This window comes from Eutrigla gurnardus (genome assembly GCF_963514095.1).
Source record: "Eutrigla gurnardus genome assembly, chromosome: 13".
Taxonomy (NCBI): Eukaryota; Metazoa; Chordata; class Actinopteri; order Perciformes; family Triglidae; genus Eutrigla; species Eutrigla gurnardus.
This window is the reverse complement of record NC_139936.1, coordinates 69,650-91,604: the sequence shown is the minus strand read 5'-3', so window position 1 is coordinate 91,604 and position 21,955 is coordinate 69,650. Positions and strand designations below refer to the sequence as shown.

Sequence of the window (21,955 nt, the reverse complement as noted above, 5' to 3'; positions counted from 1 at the left end):
TCGCGCAGTCTCAGTAGGCTAGTTGTGTTGACGGCATGAGTGGGAGTCGCGTGTCGCGTGCAGACTGCGTCGCGCGTGCAGACTGCAGTCTCTCATCAACAGAGTGAGAACAAAGTGACCCTCGCGCGACTGTCCAAGATGTTTCACTGTACTGGCTTGAAAACAGCTCCAGAGTGAGGACGGCAGACGGGAACTTGCGCGAGACTTGCATTGTTTTGGCTCCCGGCTACTGTTTAGCTGTAAGCTATCGTTGCTATGTTGTAACATAGTCATACATATGGACATAACGGCTTCATGGATTTATTACGGACAGGACGACTGCACTGCTCAGTCGTTTCTTTATGGATACAAAATCAAAACTACGAGGAAAACATTTTCGTTTCTGCGGTGACTGGGACGGACGAGCGCCCGGTGAGACACCCGATTTGGTTCCCCCTTGGAATTCCTGTTCCCCCTCGAAATGCAATGTTATCTGACTCCGCCCACAGGACCAACCCAAAACAACTGGATCTACGGAAAGCCAAGTGGTACAAAAAGTTTGACGAGTTGCGTAAGAGATTGCGTGCGAAAACGCGATTTTTATTGTTTCTATTATTGTTTATTCTGTTCTTTAAATATACGATTACTTATGTTATGAGTCATTGTATTTAATGTAATATAGTTAATTGCTTTCGTAATATGTCAGATCTGAGTACACGCCTGGGATCTGTTGACTTGTAAATAATAAAAAAATAATTAAAAAAATAAAAATAAATACCATGCTTTGTTGTTGAATTGGTATCGTGTCTATGCAACAGTTGAAGAGGTCAATCATCACAATGACAATCATGTAGGCCTATAGCTTATTTTATGGGCATGTCGTTCAATAGATATAGATAATGGGTAGGCCTACATTGGCTTTCAGAAAACAATATTTTGTTCGGTGAATTGATCATTGATTTGTGTGAATTCATGAATGAATAGGCATTCTAAGCTGCCTAGTTCTTTAAAATCTTATAAATCATGCATTTCTTGTGTGAGGTTTGTCCCATTTCGCTTTCCGTACATCCGGCTGTTTTCACGTTGCGGTTTTTTCCGTATATACGTACGGTAACACAGCAACTACGCACGGATCGTCAGTAAATCGGCGTAAAGGGGAACAGGAACTGGGGGGGAACCAAATCGGGTGTCTCACCGGCACGTTACTAGCTGAAGCTATGTTGCTATGTTGTAACAGTCATACGGACGTAACAGCTTCATGGATTTATTACGGACATGACGACTGCACTGCTCGGTCGTTTCTTTATGGATACAAAATCAAAACTACGTGAACAACGTTTTCGTTTCTGCGGTGACTGGGAGGGACGACAGGCGCTCGGCTGTCTACTGCTAATGTCTACTCTACGGGGTGATTTGAGGTGAGTAACTACATGCTAAAACACACATATTTATGTCGTTTTGCCACACTATTTGTGCTAAACGAGCGCCGTGGTGTCCAGTACGGACCCAACCTGTGTTGCATAGGTCTTGGAATTGTTTTCTGTGGCCCAGGAAAGCAGATACAACGGTGCCCCAATGGGTTAGCATTGTAGCGAGTCTGGAAGGCTGCCAGGCAGGTACAGATCTCGGGCTAAGCAACGTCAATTTTTGTCGGGTTTTTTGCTTCTAATAAGTCGGGATGACCCAGAGGACAACGGACATGGGGTCAAAAATGACCGGATTTCTCCTTTAAGCATTTTTACTGTACCAATGTGGAGAAATTCAAGTATAAAATTCCCGTATTTATACATGCAGATTGCATATTTGACCACATTTGAGCTACTGTAAAAAGACTTTGCTCAATAATTCCAGAATGACACTGATTGATTTGAGTTGAGGACATCTCTGACTACATACATACCAAAAATGAAGCATTTTTACTGTACCAATTAAGAGAAATTACAAAGTAAAAGTCCTACATTTAACGAATAATAGGTAGAGGTATGAATATTTGAGGTGCTATAAAAGTACTTTTCTCAATAATTCCAGAATGACACTGATTGATTTGAGTTGAGGACATCTCTGACTACATACATACCAAAAATCAAGCATTTTTACCGTACCAATTAAGAGAAATTACAAAGTAAAAGTCCTACATTAAACGAATACGTAGATTTCTGAATATTTCAGGTGCTATAAAAATACTTTTCTCAATAATTCCAGAATGATACAAATTTATTTGTGTTGAGGACATCTCTGACTACACACATACTGAAAATCAAGCATTCTTACTGTACCAATTAAGAGAAATTACAAATTAAATGTCCCACATTCACATTGATGAATAGTTTGTATATCTTCCAATAATTCCAGAATAAAACTGAATGTGTCAAATTTAATTATCACAAACTGTTCACATAAAATCTTGTTGAAATTCCTTAAAACACGTTTAATTCACAGAATTTCTCAACAAGAATTTGACACAAAAGGTGCAGGGGGCTGTCAGAAGCATTATTATATAGTGAACAAATGAACAAACAAATAAATAAAAACAATAGTTCCCTGCAGTGTTATAAAGTAAAAATAAGGCCACCACTCCATGTGCATACACAGAAAAAAGTGCATCATAGGGGGAAAAAATAGGTTGTACACACTGTTTATCGATTCGTTACAGACACAGACAGCAATTCCACTCAGTAGTACTCATATTTGTAACTTGCGCTGGGTCCATCTGCAGGCACTGGACGTGAAACCAACGGGAACAGCTGTCACACTGAATCTGAAAAAGACCAAATTAGAAGTTTCACCACAAAAGCCAGTTTTATACAGTTTTTAGAGTGTTAATACACTTTTAAAACGTTCGATTGCTGTTTTCATAAAGTATCAACTCCTAATATAAACTGCACGTTCTGTAATAATTTAATTGTAAGAAAAGCTCATAATGTAATAATCAGCATACAATTTAGGAAAACAAAGAGAGCATAACATACAAACTGTTGTGCATTATTGAATAAGAATTTTGTCACAAGATGATTCATCAACTTGGGACTGATTGATGAAAATGTACTCAAGACCAAACTGTAACGGTTGTAATTTATATTAACCTGCCAAGGCACTAAGGGCATATGCCAAATGAGGAAGGTACTGAGTGGCATGCTGCTGATAATATCAAGGAGCTACTTTCTGTTGCACGTTATTTCCCATCTCTCTGCCCTCGTTTCATGTTTTCCTTATTGTCTCTCAAAAACAATTTACAAATGCACAAACAAACAATGACAAGAATAAAATTATAACTTACCCAGTTAGTGAAGGCAGGCCCTGGACCCGGTGGTTTTTTCGTTGAACACATGGCACAGTTGTTATCCATGTCAAACACTTAACATAAAAATATATATTTTAGATCTTGATTACTATAGTACAATATCACAATATAACTATGAAAAGTTCTTACTCACCTGAGGCTACAAGTATTTGCAGCGCCAAGCGTTTACGCTGATGTTTAATGTAGGACTTTTACTTTGTAATTTCTCTTAATTGGTACAGTAAAAATGCTTGATTTTCGGAATGTATGTAGTCAGAGATGTCCTCAACACAAATAAATTAGTATCATTCTGGAATTATTGAGAAAAGTATTTTTATAGCACCTGAAATATTCAGAAATCTACGTATTCGTTTAATGTAGGACTTTTACTTTGTAATTTCTCTTAATTGGTACAGTAAAAATGCTTGATTTTCGGAATGTATGTAGTCAGAGATGTCCTCAACACAAATAAATTAGTATCATTCTGGAATTATTGAGAAAAGTATTTTTATAGCACCTGAAATATTCAGAAATCTACGTATTCGTTTAATGTAGGACTTTTACTTTGTAATTTCTCTTAATTGGTACAGTAAAAATGCTTGATTTTTGGTATGTATGTAGTCAGAGATGTCCTCAACTCAAATCAATACGTGTCATTCTGGATTTATTGAGAAAAGTATTTTTATAGCACCTCAAATATTCATACCTCTACCTATTATTCGTTAAATGTAGGACTTTTACTTTGTAATTTCTCTTAATTGGTACAGTAAAAATGCTTGATTTTTGGTATGTATGTAGTCAGAGATGTCCTCAACTCAAATCAATCAGTGTCATTCTGGAATTATTGAGAAAAGTATTTTTATAGCACCTCAAATATTCATACCTCTGCCTATTATTCGTTAAATGTAGGACTTTTACTTTGTAATTTCTCTTAATTGGTACAGTAAAAATGCTTCATTTTTGGTATGTATGTAGTCAGAGATGTCCTCAACTCAAATCAATCAGTGTCATTCTGGAATTATTGAGCAAAGTCTTTTTACAGTAGCTCAAATGTGGTCAAATATGCAATCTGCATGTATAAATATGGGAATTTTATACTTGAATTTCTCCACATTGGTACAGTAAAAATGCTTAATATTAAACATACTTGTAGTCAATTATGTGTAGAAGTCAAATTTACCACCCATAGCCTGGAATTATTGAGCAAAATGTTTTTACAGTAGCTCAAATGTGGTCAAAGATGCTATCTCAGGTATAAATATGGGACATTTATACTTGAATTTCTCCACATTGGTTCAGTAAAAATGCTTCATATTAAACATACTTTTTGATTCATATTTCAAATTTGACAGAAACGAAACTAAAACCACAAATGAAATGTAAATACAGCAAACGGTCAAACAGGAAGGAGGAGCTGCTGGACCTGAAGCCGGTCAGTGAACCAGCTGTTTATAAAACCAACATGTGGAGAAGTGGACGATGCGTTTTTGTAGTCCATTATTGTAGTTTATCCAGCGCAGACGCACGTCAATCACCGGTGCCGATCATCAGCTGTCAATCATCAGCGGCCGCGTTATAATGACGTAGCTTAGTGAAAGTCCGGTCGGATTCTCTGAGCACCGTGGTCGACTATTCCTAAGTCCTTTTGAGTTCTCCTATCGCCTTTCCTTAACCCCGTGACCTTTTCCCCAGAGGTCAAGGAATAGGAGTTAGGAATAGGAGTTAGAACCTTATTTTTTGACTATTCGACTGCACCCATACTTTTTCTTTTTTTATAAACATTTTATTTGTCGAAACATGAATGACTTTCCTTCACTGTCTCCGTCCCGAGTTCGTTATAATATGAAGAATAACGTATTCTTCATGTTATTCTTATTCTGAATAAGAATAAATGTGAACAGGATTTGTCCCTGGTGGAGGTTTAGAGCATGACACTGACGTGATCGTACATTTAAAAGAGGAAATAAATACAAATGATTTTTGTAGGTTTTTATTTAGGTAGAAAATAACAAATAACAGCAAAACATTTACACACAATACACACACACACACACACACATATCCATGTGTGTGTGTGTGTGTGTGTGTGTAGATGAGGCTGATTCAGTGATGGAGAGGATCAGCCTGCAATGCATCCTGGGAAACAGGCCCAGCTGGTGTGGCTCCAGCAGCAGCTTCCTGGTCAGTGAAGGAGCTGTGAGACTATTTACCATCAACACGTCTGATGTCACATCTGTCTGTCATCAGCAGCAGGTGGACGAGATCAGACTGAGGGTCAGCAGGTAAAGGTGTGAGGTCAGAGAGGAGGAGGAGCCCTCTGCGAGGCAACCGCTCTTCTTCAGACACACTTTGTTCTCACAGAATGTACCTGCACACAGGACATCATCAGTGACATCATCAGTCCCCGCCCACATCACCTGAGCTGTGACATCATCCAGGTGTGTTTACCTGTGAATCTGTCTGGACAAACACACTGCTGGAGGTCGACGCAGGTTCCTCCGTTCTGACACATCAACCGCTCGTCATCACACACGTTGACTGAGGGAGCAGTATGATTGATTATTAATAAAATTATTTCTCTGACCTCCTGTCGGAGTCCTGGAGGCTGACTGAACACCTGTGTACCTGTGCAGCTGACTCCGCCTCCTCTCCAGGTGTATCCAGGCAGACAGGAGTCACAGCGCCTCCCTGTGACACCGTCTTTACATTGACAGAGACCAGAGTCAGAGCAGTGAGGAGAAGCACTGCCCTCCATGTTACAGTCACACTCTGAGGACAGACAGAGACATCATCTTCATCATCACCATCATCACCACCATCTTTATCATCACCATCAACATCATCACCATCATCACCATCATCATCATCATCATCACCATCATCACCATCTTTATCATCACCATCAACATCATCACCATCATCACTATCTTTATCATCACCACCATCATCATCATCACCATCTTTATCATCACCATCAACATCATCATCATCATCACCATCAACATCATCACCATCATCACCATCTTTATCATCACCATCATCATCATCATCATCACCATCTTTATCATCACCATCAACATCATCACCATCATCACCATCATCATCATCATCATCATCACCATCAACATCATCACCATCATCACCATCTTTATCATCACCATCATCATCATCATCATCACCATCAACATCATCACCATCATCTTTATCATCACCATCATCATCATCACCATCTTTATCATCACCATCAACATCATCACCATCATCACCATCATCATCATCACCATCAACATCATCACCATCAACATCATCACCATCATCATCATCATCATCATCATCATCATCATCACCATCAACATCATCACCATCATCTTTATCATCACCATCATCACCACCATCAACATCATCACCATCTTTATCATCACCATCATCATCATCATCATCATCACCATCATCATCATCACCATCAACATCATCACCATCATCAGCATCATCATCATCATCACCATCAACATCATCACCATCATCATATCAATATCATCATCATCATCATCACCATCAACATCATCACCATCTTCATCATCACCATCATCAGCATCATCAGCATCATCACCACCATCTTCATCATCACCATCAACATCATCACCATCATCCATCCATCCATCCATCCATTTTCTACCGCGTATTTAGGGTCACGGGGGGGCTGGAGCCAATCCCAGCTGTCATTGGGCGAAGGCAGGGTTATCATCACCATCATCATCATCACCATCTTTATCATCACCATCATCATCATCACCATCTTTATCATCACCATCAACATCATCACCATCATCACCATCATCATCATCATCACCATCAACATCATCACCATCATCTTTATCATCACCATCATCATCATCACCATCTTTATCATCACCATCAACATCATCACCATCTTTATCATCACCATCATCAGCATCATCATCATCACCATCAACATCATCACCATCAACATCATCACCATCATCATATCAATATCATCATCATCATCATCATCATCACCATCAACATCATCACCATCTTCATCATCACCATCATCAGCATCATCATCATCATCACCACCATCTTCATCATCACCATCATCATATCAATATTATCATCATCATCATCATCGTCATCATCATCATCACATCATCATCATCATCATCACGATCATCATCATCATCATCATCACCATCAACATCATCATAAACAGTGTTTTAAAGAAAGAAAGATAAAGTATATAATAAAGTAATAGAGGAGTATGAACATTATGTTTTACTGACCGACACAGACGTCGTTGTGGTCCAGCGGCAGCGAGGGGTTTCTATAGTAACCGAGGCGACAGTACTGGCAGTTCTGTCCTCGTGTGTTGTGTTTACAGCTCACACATGTGACCACATTGATGAAGTCGATGTAGCTGCAGCGGTTGGAGTGAGCGTTACACTCACAGTCTGACAGGAAGGTAAGAAACACACACACACACCTGTGAGTTCAAAGCAAGATACATTCAGAGACTGATGCAGCAGAACATGTGATATGGTAACATATTAAAACATGTGATAACCTAACGTATTACAGTGTGTGATATCGTAACGTATTAAAACGTGTGATATCGTAGCGTATTACAGCGTGTGATATCGTAACATATTAAAACATGTGATATCGTAATGTATTAAAACATGTGATAACCTAACGTATTACAGCGTGTGATATTGTAACGTGTGAGCCTACTTCTCTCTTGATGTATTATCTCAGTAAACATTGTAAACATGAGTTTATGGTCTCAATCTCTAGTTTCAAGTCTTCTTCAATCCAGCATGATGTTAATTTAGTACATTATGGTCCATTTAGAGTCCACCAGACCAGAAAGCAGGGGATGCTTTAGGGGGCGGGGCTTACCTGCTGATTGACAGCACTACCTGTCTGGTCAGGGAGGTCTCTGTTTTTCATCTCACAGCTTTAACCCTTTCACAGTGTGTTTTCATTTAATGGAAATTGCAACATTTTGGTCTTAAACATGTCCTCACAAAATGCACAAAAACCAATGACATCACAATGACACTAAGTAGACCAGGTTGGAGCTGGCGAGCTTTCAGCGCAGTCTCGGCGAGGCTTTTTGCCACGAAACTTCCGCTACGCCAAGCTGAATCTGTGACGCCTCCCCCTGCTGCGCCGCTACACCCATCTTGGCGCAGGCGATCCACCAAACTGCCAAACTGACCGTGCGCAAGGCTGCGCGGGTCGAAACTTGCATTGCGCCGGCTCCGCCACCCTGCGCCGCCCTGCGCTGCGCCACGAAACTAGGGCCCCCTATCTGAAACCACCTTCAGTTTATCTGGAGCTGCCTATTTATAAAGGGGAGGAGTCTATTTACAGGGGACAGGCCAAGACAGGTGAAGGAGTCAGGGTGTCAAAGGTGCTCTTACCCTGGAAGGTGACGTAGGCAATTTTGGACAGCTGACTGAACTTTGGTCCTCCTGGAATCAGAATCTTCTGGGTTGCTTTGGACACAAAACAAGATGTGTAACCATGGTAATAGGCAGCAGGGGTATGACTATGACTATGACAGGGGTATGACTTTGACTAAATTAAATGACTACTTAGTAGCAGCAGATATATTTATTGAGAGAACTGTTACAACTAGCAGTTATTCGACTACTACTGACACTGTTATAATGCTAATCAGTAGTGACAGAGTGGTGAATTTTCTCTCCAGTCCCGTCCTACATCCCCAAAATAAACTCCTGGCTCATCCCAGTCCTGAAGACTGACCCTCATCCAATCCCATATATTTATATATAAAAACTGATCTCTTTCAATTTTCCGTCCCAGTCACGAGATGATCATGAATTGATTCCCATCCTGGAGGAATCCCACACGAAACCCCCGCAAATGTTGCCTCTAGCAGGTAGGTAGAACCTCTCCAACTGTGTCTATATGTTGTACCTTTTTTCTCGTATCCTTTGTCATCTTTCACCTTCTCTCCTTTTTTTTCATCTTTGGCCTCAGTGACTGTTTGGTTCAACACAGAAAGAAAAGTTTCAAATGTGTACGAACATATGAATTGTTGAGGTTATTAGGGCATAGTTTGATTGATCATCATGTGAACCTTCTGCTGCAGGTGCTCTGATAGAAACTCAATACGTTTTCAGCTGACTTCCTTAATAATGTCTCTTTCTTTATTGATCCTCCCAGTTTGTTGTTGCCAGTTGTCCATGTGTAACACACACACCCTCCAAAACATATCACTAGTTTTATCAGGGGTGTAATGGACCTGATGGCCTTTGTGATGGGGGGGCATTAGCTCAGGAGGTAGAGCGGGTTGGCTGGTGACCGCAAGATTGCCGGTTTGATACCCGGCTCCTCCTAGCTGAGTGCCTGGTGTCTCTGAGCAAGACACCTCACCCTAATTGCACCTGACGAGCTGGCTGTCGCCCTGCGTGGTTGACTCTGCCGTCGGTGTGTGAATGTGTGTGAATGAATGGGTGAATGTCAGTCATTACTGTAAAGCGCTTTGGAGAAAAGCACTATATAAATGAGGGCCATTTACCATTTATGAAAATACATTTGCATTGACTTGATTCCAGCTTGAGGTCAGTAGTCTCTCAAAGTGAACTTCATTTACTGATGTTGAAAAATCCCAGCTCAGGTTCCAACTTGCTTTTTGTCTCTGAAGTTCTCTAAAGCCACATCTGCTGAGGTCACATGACAACTTCTAACTCACCTCCAGGACAACTTAGCAAATCCTCACTAAGGACCATATTATGTGGTGTGAGGCTATGGAGATAATGTTCAGATTTCTTTGTGAAGATTTATGGTACACTATATTTTAACATGAGTAATGAGTGCATTTGTACCTTTCTCCTCTCTTTGCTCTTCTATCTTCTCTTGTTCAGAGTCTTCCTTTTCATTCAACTCTGAACCTCCTGCTGGTCCACCGGCAGCTGAATCCTCTCTAGAAGACTGTCCTTCCATCTGAGGTGCAGAAGACTCTACTCCTGGAATATCTACTTCTTGAGGAGAATCTGGTCTAAAATCTAGAACAGAGCTTGTACTATCAGGGCCAGTTGATTTGGTTCCACCATTTGTTGCTTCCTCTGTATCTAGACCTGCTGAGACAGAATCCAGTCCAGAATCGATTGAATTTAATCCAGGAACATCAACCAATCGATCACCAAGAGGCACTGTTCCAGAATCAGGTCCTGGATCAGCTGAATTTGGATCATCTGGAAAGGGGAAGGTGAAGTCCACAGGGGCCAAATCACCAGCAGGGTCAGATGGCTCTAAGGTGGTGGAGCTTGTGTCTAGTCCAGCATCACCCCCTTCTTCAGAAGGAGGCAGCAAGATTTCTGCAGGAGTATCAGGAGATAGTATACCAGGAAGAGGTATATCTGAAGGAGATACCACAGGAGCAGGTTCATCCGGAGGAGGTACATCAGGAGGAGGTACATAAGGAAGACGGACATCGGGAGGAGGTTCATCAAGAGGAGGTACATCAGGAAGAGGTACATCAGGACGAGGTACATCAGGAAGAGGTACATCAGGGGGACGTAAATTAGGAGGACGTAAATCGGGTGCAGGTACATCAGAAGGCGCTTCATCAGGTGTAGGTACATCAGGAAGAGGTTCATCAGGTGCAGGTACATCAGGAAGAGGTTCATCAGGTGTAGGTACATCAGGAAGAGGTTCATCAGGTGTAGGTACATCAGGAAGAGGTTCATCAGGTAGAGGTACATCAGGAAGCGGGTCATCAGGAGAAGGTGCATCAATCACAATATCTGTAGTCTTAGAGGAGGGGGCCTCTGGAGGAACATCTGCAGAAGATACATTTGGAGGAGGAATATTGATTGGATTGTCTGGAGGAACATCAGCAGAAGTTGTGTCAGCTCCTGTTGTGGGTGGAGCATTTCCAGCTTGATTGGTTGGGTTTGCCACAATGGAAGCTGTATCTTCAGAAGAAGCCCCATCACTGGCAGGGGTTATTTCTGAGATATTTTTTGTTGTTGGTGCTCCGGTTGATGTTGTAGACCAATCACCAGGTGAGGTAGGACTAGTGATCAGGTTGGTAGTACCAGTCCCAGTGGGGGTGGAGTCTGTGTTGTTTGGTGAGGAGATGGAGTCAGAGGGTGGAGTCACTGGGTCAGAAATAGACACCTCAGAGTCAGTGCTGCTGCCTGGGATAGTGCGGCTGTTGGTACTGGTGTAACTGGAGGTGCTAGTGGTAATGGTAGTGGTGGCGTCTGGTACTGGACTGCGGGATGGAGTTTTGTCTGCTGTAGGTTCTATTGTACTGCTATAGTCTGATAATTCATCAGTGTCTGCACTACTAGTAGTAGTAAAAATGGTTGTAGTAGTACAGTCTACACCAGCTTTAAGAAAGTCATCTGTATCAGTTGTACTAACAGAGTAAGTTGTAGAGGTAGTATCAGTCATGAAGCTAATGATATTAAGAACACTGTCAGTATTAAGTATAATGGTAGGATCACTACTAGTACTTGTTTCGGCAGTAGTAATACTCCATTTGTCAGTTGTAGTAGAAGCACTGGCTGTATTTGTGATAGTAGGAGTTGTTGTACTTGTAGTAGCTGCATCTGTCGTAACAGTGTAGGTAGTGTTAGAGGTTGTAATGCTGTCAGTAGGGGAAGTACCATCACTTGCAGTAGCATCAGTCATAGTAAGATTTATAATACCGTCAGTAGTAGCTGCAGTAGTAATACTATCAGTAGAAGTAGTGGTTGTGATAGTAGCAGTAGAGTCAGTAGTTATAATACTGTCATTAGTAGTAATATCAGTAATATCAGTAGTAGTAGTGGTGGTGATAGTAGTAGTAGTGTCAGGAGTTATAATACTGTCAGTAGTAGTACTATCAGCAGTAGCAGTGGTGGTAGCAGTAGTAGAGTCAGTAGTTATAATACTGTCAGTAGTCGTACTATCAATACTATCAGTAGTAGTAGTGGTGGTGATAGTAGTACTAGAGTCAGTAGTTATAATACTGTCAGTAGTAGTACTATCAATACTATCAGTAGTAGTAGTGGTGGTGATAGTAGTAGTAGAGTCAGTAGTTATAATACTGTCAGTAGTATCAAAGTAACCATCAGTACTACCAGCAGTAGTAGTAGTAGTAGTAGTAGTAGTAGTACTACCAGTAGTAGTAGTGGGGGTGTCAGCCACTCCATCTGATGTGGCAGACGGTCTACCAGATGAGTTTAGGTCACCAGCCGCTGTCAGAGAAGAAGAGTTACGTCCCTTTAGTGAATCTCCTCTTTCTGTTCTCCACAGAAACTGAGAATATGAAACATTGAAGCTTTCGGGTTAACTAGAATCCCAGAACCCCACCCAGACCAGGCCAGCAGTAGACTCCAATACAAACCCGAAACTGTGAGACTGTGAATTCATGTAGATGATTCAAGAGTAACTAAACCCCGGTGTTTTGGTTGGAAAATCAGTGTTATTGACTAATGGTCTGCTAATAGAAATGTGCTTCTCTTCACTGTGACATGAGTGGTGGGTCAGCTATGTTCCCCAGGTCCTATGTTCCCTTTTTCCCCCAAAATAGGTCCCATGTTCCCTGGTCACAATACATATATTTAGTTTAGTTTATTTAAACTGTCCAAACGTGACAAAAACAAAAGCCAATTTACAGCCGAATCGCTCCTCATCTTGGCCTATTTGCATATGTGCATATTTGCCATGGAATTCAGCACTGATTGTGGAAAAACTAACAGATCACATACAAAGTGAGGAACATAGGACCCAGGGAAGATAGGACCCGGGGGACATTGGTACGCTCCCGGATGAAGCATTAAGTTGTTCACTTGTACTCATTTGGTTAGCTAGCTAACATGTTAATTCCACATGCTACATTTACAGAAGATAAAAGCACCAAATGAACTGCTGGACTTGGTCTACATGACTTTAACATGGAGCTGGATGTCACCTTTACATTAGACTAATAACTCACACTAATCGCTAATGCTAGTTGCTAGCATGCTGGCTGTTGATTACGGTTAGCTTCATGCTGTAAAGGCCATCATGACAAAACAAACAAGGCTGATATATGCATATGCTAGTGATTCGATTAGCATTAGCATTAATGACTCACAGGCTAACTGAAAGTCAGGGCTTCTCTTCATGAATATTCTTCTCTCCACAGTCTGCAGAGACGTTGGTTTTATAGTGGTTCTCCATATATGTCCCCTGACTCCAGATCAGCTAGAACAAAATGCAATGTCAATGGCTGGTTTCAACCAGTAGGGGGCAGTCAAAATGTATAATGCAATATGTTGAATTAAGATACTAGGGGGTTTAGTTGCTCTTTAAGGTGCCAGTCAACTAAAGTGGGTACACTGAGTAAGGACCAGAAGGGACAGGTGCATGCGTGCAATTTACCGGTTATAACACTGATTAAACACACAGATTAGTCTTCAGACTTTTCTCCCAGAATGCACTTAATTGACCCACTCATGTGATCAACCATGTGACCAATCAGAAGGAGCATGTGATAATGGAATACAACCAATAAGTCTTGACTATCCATCCATCCATTGTCTACCGCTTATCCTGTATTCAGGGTCGCGGGGGGGCTGGAGCCGATCCCAGCTGTCATTGGACGAAGGCAGGTTACACCTGGACAGGTAACCAGTCTATCACAGGGCGGACATGTAGAGACAGACAACCATTCACGCTCACATTCACACCTACGGGACATTTAGAGTCCTCAATGAACCTATCCCCATCCTGCATGTCTTTGGACTGTGGGAGGAAGCCGGAGAACCCGGAGGGAACCCACGCTTACACAGGGAGAACATGCAAACTCCACACAGAAGGAACCCGGGCCAACCCGGGAATCAAACCCGGGATCCTCTCGCTGTGAGGCGACAGTGGTACCCACTACACCACCGTGCAGCCCTAAGTCTTGACTAATTTAATTATTTTAATTGAGCCTGATGTTCATTGAAACACACCTGGTAAAGTACTTGTTAAAGCTGAAATACTATTTAATAATATCATATATTATTTTCCGAGCTCCCATTGTATTTTATTTTACTGTATTGAAATCAAAAGTATGTTAAAAACATGCTACTGGTTAATACTTCATCCTTTTATCCAAAAACAAAGTAACTAACTAAACATGACACACACAATGATTTGTGGCCACTAGTTTTGATTATTTACTTTGCACCATTTCTTTTTACTAAGAACATGTTTATTAAATGTGGGGAATACGGAGTGGAGATGGAGGTGTTGAAGACAGGTGAGCAGACAGACAGGTGAGCAGAGAGACAGGTTAAAAGGTTAAGATACTTACTGGCTGCTGTTTCTGCTGCTTCACCTGAAACACACAAAACATTTGACTTTTACAACTGATGTAAATCTGGTTCAGGTGCAGCTCCCTAACAAGTCCATCAGACAGCTGCAGTCAATCCAGAACCTGCTGCCCAAGTCCTCACGAAGACCAACAAAGTAGATAACATTACTTCAGTTCTCAGATCTTTACATTGGCTTCCTGTCTGTCAAATAATTGATTTCTAAATACTACTGTGTGTTTGTTCAGGTACATACAGGTGGTTTGTGTTTGTTCAGGTTCATACAGGTGTTGGTGGTGTGTGTTTGTTCAGGTACATACAGGTGTTGATGGTGTGTGTTTGTTCAGGTTCATACAGGTGTTGGTGGTTTGTGTTTGTTCAGGTTCATACAGGTGTTGGTGGTGTGTGTTTGTTCAGGTACATACAGGTGTTGATGGTGTGTGTTTGTTCAGGTTCATACAGGTGTTGGTGGTTTGTGTTTGTTCAGGTTCATACAGGTGTTGGTGGTTTGTGTTTGTTCAGGTTCATACAGGTGTTGGTGGTGTGTGTTTGTTCAGGTACATGCAGGTGTTGGTGGTGTGTGTGTGTTCAGGTTCATACAGGTGTTGGTTGTTTGTGTTTGTTCAGGTTCATACAGGTGTTGGTGGTGTGTGTTTGTTCAGGTTCATACAGGTGTTGGTGGTTTGTGTTTGTTCAGGTTCATACAGGTGTTGGTGGTGTGTGTTTGTTCAGGTTCATACAGGTGTTGGTGGTGTGTGTTTGTTCAGGTTCATACAGGTGTTGGTGGTTTTTGTTTGTTCAGGTACATACAGGTGGTGTGTGTTTGTTCAGGTTCATACAGGTGGTGTGTGTTTGTTCAGGTTCATACAGGTGGTGTGTGTTTGTTCAGGTACATGCAGGTGTTGGTGGTGTGTGTGTGTTCAGGTTCATACAGGTGTTGGTGGTGTGTGTTTGTTCAGGTACATGCAGGTGTTGGTGGTGTGTGTTTGTTCAGGTTCATACAGGTGTTGGTGGTTTGTGTTTGTTCAGGTTCATACAGGTGTTGGTGGTGTGTGTTTGTTCAGGTTCATACAGGTGTTGGTGGTTTGTGTTTGTTCAGGTTCATACAGGTGTTGGTGGTGTGTGTTTGTTCAGGTTCATACAGGTGTTGGTGGTGTGTGTTTGTTCAGGTTCATACAGGTGTTGGTGGTTTTTGTTTGTTCAGGTACATACAGGTGGTGTGTGTTTGTTCAGGTTCATACAGGTGGTGTGTGTTTGTTCAGGTTCATACAGGTGGTGTGTGTTTGTTCAGGTACATGCAGGTGTTGGTGGTGTGTGTGTGTTCAGGTTCATACAGGTGTTGGTGGTGTGTGTTTGTTCAGGTACATGCAGGTGTTGGTGGTGTGTGTTTGTTCAGGTTCATACAGGTGTTGGTGGTTTGTGTTTGTTCAGGTTCATACAGGTGTTGGTGGTGTGTGTTTGTTCAGGTTCATACAGGTGTTGGTGGTTTGTGTTTGTTCAGGTTCATACAGGTGGTGTGTGTTTGTTCAGGTACATGCAGGTGTTGGTGGTGTGTGTTTGTTCAGGTTCATACAGGTGTTGGTGGTTTGTGTTTGTTCAGGTTCATACAGGTGTTGGTGGTTTGTGTTTGTTCAGGTTCATACAGGTGTTGGTGGTTTGTGTTTGTTCAGGTTCATACAGGTGGTGTGTGTTTGTTCAGGTACATGCAGGTGTTGGTGGTGTGTGTTTGTTCAGGTTCATACAGGGGTTGGCGGTGCCTTTGGGCATGGGCAGGTATGATCCTGGTCTCCAGCCCCGGGAGTTGAACCCTTTGCTGCAGAGCTGACAGTCTTGTCCACTAGTGTTGTGGTCACATTCGCACTGCAGTGTGGCATCACGTAACACACACTGAGATGCGTGCAGGTTACATTTACACCTGAAGGGAACACAAACAAGACGTCAACAAGGTGTTTTCAGGTGGTCTAGAGCTTAACCCTGTAAACCTGTGTAGCTGGTTGTTAGTAGGTGTAGATACCTGGCAGGTACATCGATGTTAGAAATGGCATAGAAGTATTTCAGCAGATTGTCTCTCTGGACGTATGTCCCTCCCAAGGCCGGGCGGAGAAGTCTCAGCCGGAGGTTTGTGAAGGTGAAGAAGTCCTTCAGACCCTTCATCGTCTCCATCCGGGTGTACAGGGCATCCATGTTGATCAACTTTGGACCTGCAAACACCCTGAACCTGGCGCGCACCTCGAACACCATGATCTTCTCCTCCTATTTGCCAAACACTGATAGTCAGTTCACATTCTCTTCAGCTATAGGTCAAGTGTTTTCCTTTTTCTATTCTTTTCTTACATATTTGAAATAATTTCAATAACAAATATAAAGTCATACCTATGTAAACATCTCCCCATATAAAGTATGTATCATCCTTGTTCCCAGTATGACCAGTGTCAGATCCAGTTACCCACCTTGGCTCCGATCCAACGGGAGTACTGCTCGGTACAGATAACCCGGGTTAAGTTACTTGGTGCTAAATCAGAGACCCATTTAGGAGACATACTGAACGCCTCCAGACAGTCATCGGCGTAGTACTGATACGGCTGCCATGTTAGCCCTGAAAAAGAAACACTGATTAGCAGGTATTACACCCTAGGTGCAATAGCATACAAAGTACGTCGGTCACAGAATCCTATTTTATTTCACCACTTCCCCTGGGTTGCCACAGTGACTGGAACCAGAGACTGTCTGTGATCTCCAAGAGGTCTACGATAGTAGTTCACATTAGTCCAGAGACCAGACTATGTGGAGGAACCAGAGACTGTCTGTGGTCCAAACAACAAGGCTGTATTTATGTCTAGATGACCTTATTTGGAGTGTTGATGGAGCAGCTACAATGTTAGCGTAGCCTAGCATCCATCAACCAGACTCCATTCAGAAAACCAGCGTTTTAACAGTAGTTATCTTGTGGTCTTGATGTCAGCTGGTGTTTGATTGGCCGACCCTGTCCACCCTCAGCTGCTGTTGACCAATCACCTTTGTCCATAGATTTTTCCAGCACCATACTGGTTGGTCGGCCATACTCGAAGGTGACGATGATGTCATCGACCACCTCCAGACTCTTGTTCCAGGACAGAGTGATGTTGGCCAATAGGGGCTCAGGATACCTGGACCATGTGACTGTCTGCCAGTAGGTGATGAGCCCCCCTCTCTCCCTGTCGCCCATCAGCTGAGGGGGGTGAGACAGGTCGGGGCTGGACGCATCGCACTCGTCGCTGCACAGGTACGGGTTCTCCTGAACAACAACAACAAACAGTAAATCAGCAAAGTTACTGTGAAATATTTCCATGAGGTGTTAAAACGGTCGCGTTGCCTCAAAACCCTGTTCAGAGACTCTCCTTGGCCTCCTCCCCCTACTACCCCTCCCCCTACTACCCCACCCCCTCCCTCGTCTACTCCCCCCCTCCCCCTACTGTGACCTGGCTGACTCCGCTTCGCTAGATGGCGCTGTAGCCCTTTCTACCAGACGGTGTTAGAACTACTTCCGGTACATGGCTACTTAAAAACAATAACAAACTATCTGGTGGCATACAGACGGACTGTCTTCTCGTCCGTCCAGAAATGAGTTGTTGATTTCTTCGAAGCCATGGTATCATTTGACTGTTCCAGCAACAACATTACTATTTATGACGGCGTCGGCGCTTCCTTCCACTTCCGGGTGAAATCCCCGGCAAAAATTCTCGTGCATGCGCAGGACGCGAACATGATTCGAGGCGGCACAAGTCAGATAAACGACGACTCAAGCCAGGGGTTGCAATCGGCTTCAGAAATCCTATCCCCACACGTTTCTTATCCTGTACACATGAATTCGATACGGTTTGGATGGGTTTAAGATTGTATAAAGCTTGCCCATGTGAACGCACTGATAGATCATTTCCTGCCCCAGTGTTATACATCTCTGATCAGCTATTTAAAGATCATAATTAGCACAACTATGTGTGTGTGTGTGTGTGTGTGTGTGTGTGATGGATTAACACTGATGTTAATCTTGTGTGTGTGCGTGTGTGTGTGTGTGTGTGATGGATTAACACTGATGTTAATCTAGTGTGTTAGAGGTTAAACCTTTAAATTGATCTGCCAACTGTCACCTGCAACTAAACCAGATTTAACAAACTAATGGTTCAATCTGGTTCCGTTGAGTTAACCAACCAAAACTCTCTTTATGTTTATGGAAAATAATTTCTATCAAAGTTTTTTGATCACAACCACTCTATAGTGACAGGATCGATAAAATATTTAGCTGTCCAGATTCCCACAAATCCTTTGTCCAGCTTCAGGAGATAATTAATTTTAACTGATCAATTAACATTTGATTTTTTCTTCATGGCCTCTCTTACATTTATCAATAATTCAGACATGACTTCAGCTTCCCAAAGGAACAATAAGACAGACAGAAGGTCTGAGTGGGTGGTTTCCAGCATGATGGTCAGGACCCCCCAGGAGGTCTCAAGAGGATTCTGAGGGGTCATAAGGTGATTGACAGGAGGAAGTGATATTTCTGGAGGTGAAATATTAATATCCATAGTAGCTTAATAGAAGACAATATCATGTTTGAAACATGACAGATTACAGATATTGTTTGTGACACTTACTCCAGCAGAGAGAGGTGCATTATGGGTATATTGTAACTATAATGTTACGAATTATGAGTTTCTATTTATAGTCCGTCAGCACATACTGTTTCACACACAGTCACAATCACACTCACATTCACACTCACAATCACCCTCACACTCACACACAGTCACAATCACACTCACAATCACCCTCACACTCACACACACAGTCACAATCACCCTCACACTCACACACAGTCACAATCACACTCACAATCACCCTCACACTCACACACACAGTCACAATCACCCTCACACTCACATTCACACTCACAATCACCCTCACACTCACACACACAGTCACAATCACACTCACATTCACACTCACAATCACCCTCACACTCACACACACAGTCACACTCACATTCACACACACAGTCACAATCACACTCACATTCACACTCACACACACAGTCACACTCACACTCACCCTCACACACACAGTCACAATCACACTCACACTCACATTCACACTCACAATCACACTCACACACACAGTCACAATCACACTCACACTCACATTCACACTCACAATCACCCTCACACTCACACACACAGTCACAATCACACTCACGTTCACACACACACAGTCACAATCACACTCACATTCACCCTCACACTCACACACACATTCACACTCACAATCACCCTCACACTCACACACACAGTCACAATCACACTCACACTCACAATCACCCTCACACTCATACAGTCACAATCACACTCACATTCACACTCACAATCACCCTCACACTCACACACACAGTCACAATCACACTCACATTCACACACACACAGTCACAATCACACTCACATTCACCCTCACACTCACACACAGTCAGACTCACATTCACACACACAGTCACACTCACATTCACAATCACCCTCACACTCACACACACAGTCACAATCACACTCACATTCACCCTCACATTCACACTCACACTCTCACACACAGTCACACTCACATTCACACTCACATTCACACACACACTCACCTTCACACTTGATTCATACTCAACACTCACATTCACACTCACACACACAGTCACAATCACACTGACACTCACAATCACATTCACCCTCAGACTCACACACACAGTCACAATCACACTCACACACAGTCACAATCACACTCACCCTCACACTTGATTCACACTCAGCCTCACATTCACACTCACACACACAGTCACACTCACATTCACACTCACATTCACACACAAACACACTCACCCTCACACTTGATTCACACTCACATTCACCCTCACTTTCACCCTCACGCTCACATTCACCCTCACACTCACATTCACATTCACACTCACATTCATATTCACACTCACACACACATTCATATTCACACACACTCACATTCATATTCATATTCACACTCACATTCATATTCATATTCACACTCACACACACTCACATTCAGTTCAGGTGTGTATATGACTGACCAGTGTGCAGAATCTCTCAGGTGGGTTTCCACAGGTGATGCCAGGGGGGTCGACTCTGATCTGCATCCCCTCCTTCATGTTTGCAGGTGCAGGCTGACAGGGGTAAAACTCCCAACCTGACCCCGCTTCAGAGACACGCAGAGACCGACACGCGTCAGACTTACCACCAGTCTGACACCGGCCCACCACCGGCAGGAGGAGGAGGGGGAGGAGACGTGGGAGGAGGGGGGACATGGTGGACTGGTGGTCAGATGTACAGGAAGTTCCTCTGGAGGTCACATCTCAAAGTTTCTTCCCTCATTTTTTAATCCATAGGTTCAGTCCTGAGCCTTCTTCAGACAAGGAGTCGTCATGGTGACCGTCTTATGATTGTCGTGAGGTGAACACCTCCGTCAGGGTTAGGGGTCTCCGCCAACCCTGAGACATGTCCTGAAGATGATGCCCTGCAGCAAAACAAACAAGACCTGGTTACACCTGCTCGGTCTCCTGTCTGTCTCCTGTCTTTCTTTCTGTTTCCTCAGGTTGATTCTTTATAAGCTGATTAAAGAGACGATAAAACAATGAACATCCTTGTCTCTTCTTCTTCTGTCTCTACTTCTGTCTTCTCTTCTTCTTTCTTTGATCTTTTCCTCTAATCTCCTCCTGCTCTTCCTCCCTCCCCCTCTTCTTCTTCTTCTTCTCTGCTGACGCTAAACGGCTCAGAGCTCAACTGATCCCTCTGTCTCTACCGTAAACTCTCTCTCTCTCTCTCTCTCTCTCTCTCTCTCTCTCTACCGTAAACTGGGGGTGGGGCCGGGGGCGTGGTGAGCGCTGAGCGAGCAGGTACTAGTAGTAGTGAGTTGTCATCTGTGGAAAAAGATGGAGCAAGCAAAAAAGTATATACCATATATAACTATTTATAATTATGGCAGGACTACAGTGGCTGATATACTTTAAAATAAAGTGGATGATGGGGCACCAAAATTGTTGCTGCATACCCCTCTGACACTGGGTAGTTGCCCCTGCTCTCTACCGTAAACAAAACTCTCTCCCGCTATTTTGAATAAGCATGTAAGTGTCAGAGGAATTATTGAAGGAATAATACAAGTACCGGTATAACATCTTTACTGATGTACTTTGAACAAAATGATGTAACAACAGTCAATGGAAACCAGAACCATCAACCTATTGAGGACCGGTTTGGTGGCTGCACCGTCACCGCCACCATCTCTGAGTCCATCTGAAGAGGAGGAGAACCTGACCAAAGAGGTTCCAGATGAAGGC

At 42.8% G+C, this 21,955-nt stretch overlaps 1 protein-coding gene and 1 long non-coding RNA gene across 2 annotated transcripts; one reads left to right on the top strand and one right to left on the bottom strand.

The window, feature by feature from the left end:
* The first annotated feature begins 179 nt into the window (after positions 1-179).
* Positions 180-20,900, top strand: LOC311023778. Its single transcript, XR_014598234.1, has 3 exons — positions 180-1,397; positions 17,611-17,845; positions 20,779-20,900. It is a non-coding gene; the product is annotated as an uncharacterized lncRNA (long non-coding RNA).
* Positions 5,334-21,285, bottom strand: ntng2a (netrin g2a). The gene is made up of 14 exons (XM_084025821.1): positions 20,693-21,285; positions 17,599-17,857; positions 17,034-17,179; positions 16,598-16,836; positions 16,326-16,498; positions 14,586-14,609; positions 12,421-12,498; positions 10,135-11,412; positions 9,224-9,289; positions 8,704-8,778; positions 7,561-7,728; positions 5,885-6,028; positions 5,708-5,797; positions 5,334-5,627 (listed from the first exon to the last, which is right to left on the bottom strand). The coding sequence occupies exons 1-14, from the start codon at positions 20,924-20,926 to the stop codon at positions 5,503-5,505; spliced, it is 3,099 nt and encodes a 1,032-aa protein (XP_083881947.1). The 5' UTR covers positions 20,927-21,285; the 3' UTR covers positions 5,334-5,502.
* Positions 21,286-21,955: the final 670 nt, after the last annotated feature.

What these genes read in the sequence shown, in the direction of transcription:
- ntng2a (XM_084025821.1), bottom strand. Translation starts at nt 20,926, where the DNA reads ATGTCCCCCCTCCTCCCACGTCTCCTCCCCCTCCTCCTCCTGCCGGTG. An exon ending in GGAAAAATCTATGGACAAAG is followed by an intron (nt 17,180 to 17,598) that starts GTGATTGGTCAA and finishes TTTCTTTTTCAG; the next exon opens with GGCTAACATGGCAGCCGTAT. An exon ending in AGAGCAAAGAGAGGAGAAAG is followed by an intron (nt 9,290 to 10,134) that starts GTACAAATGCAC and finishes TGAACCAAACAG; the next exon opens with TCACTGAGGCCAAAGATGAA.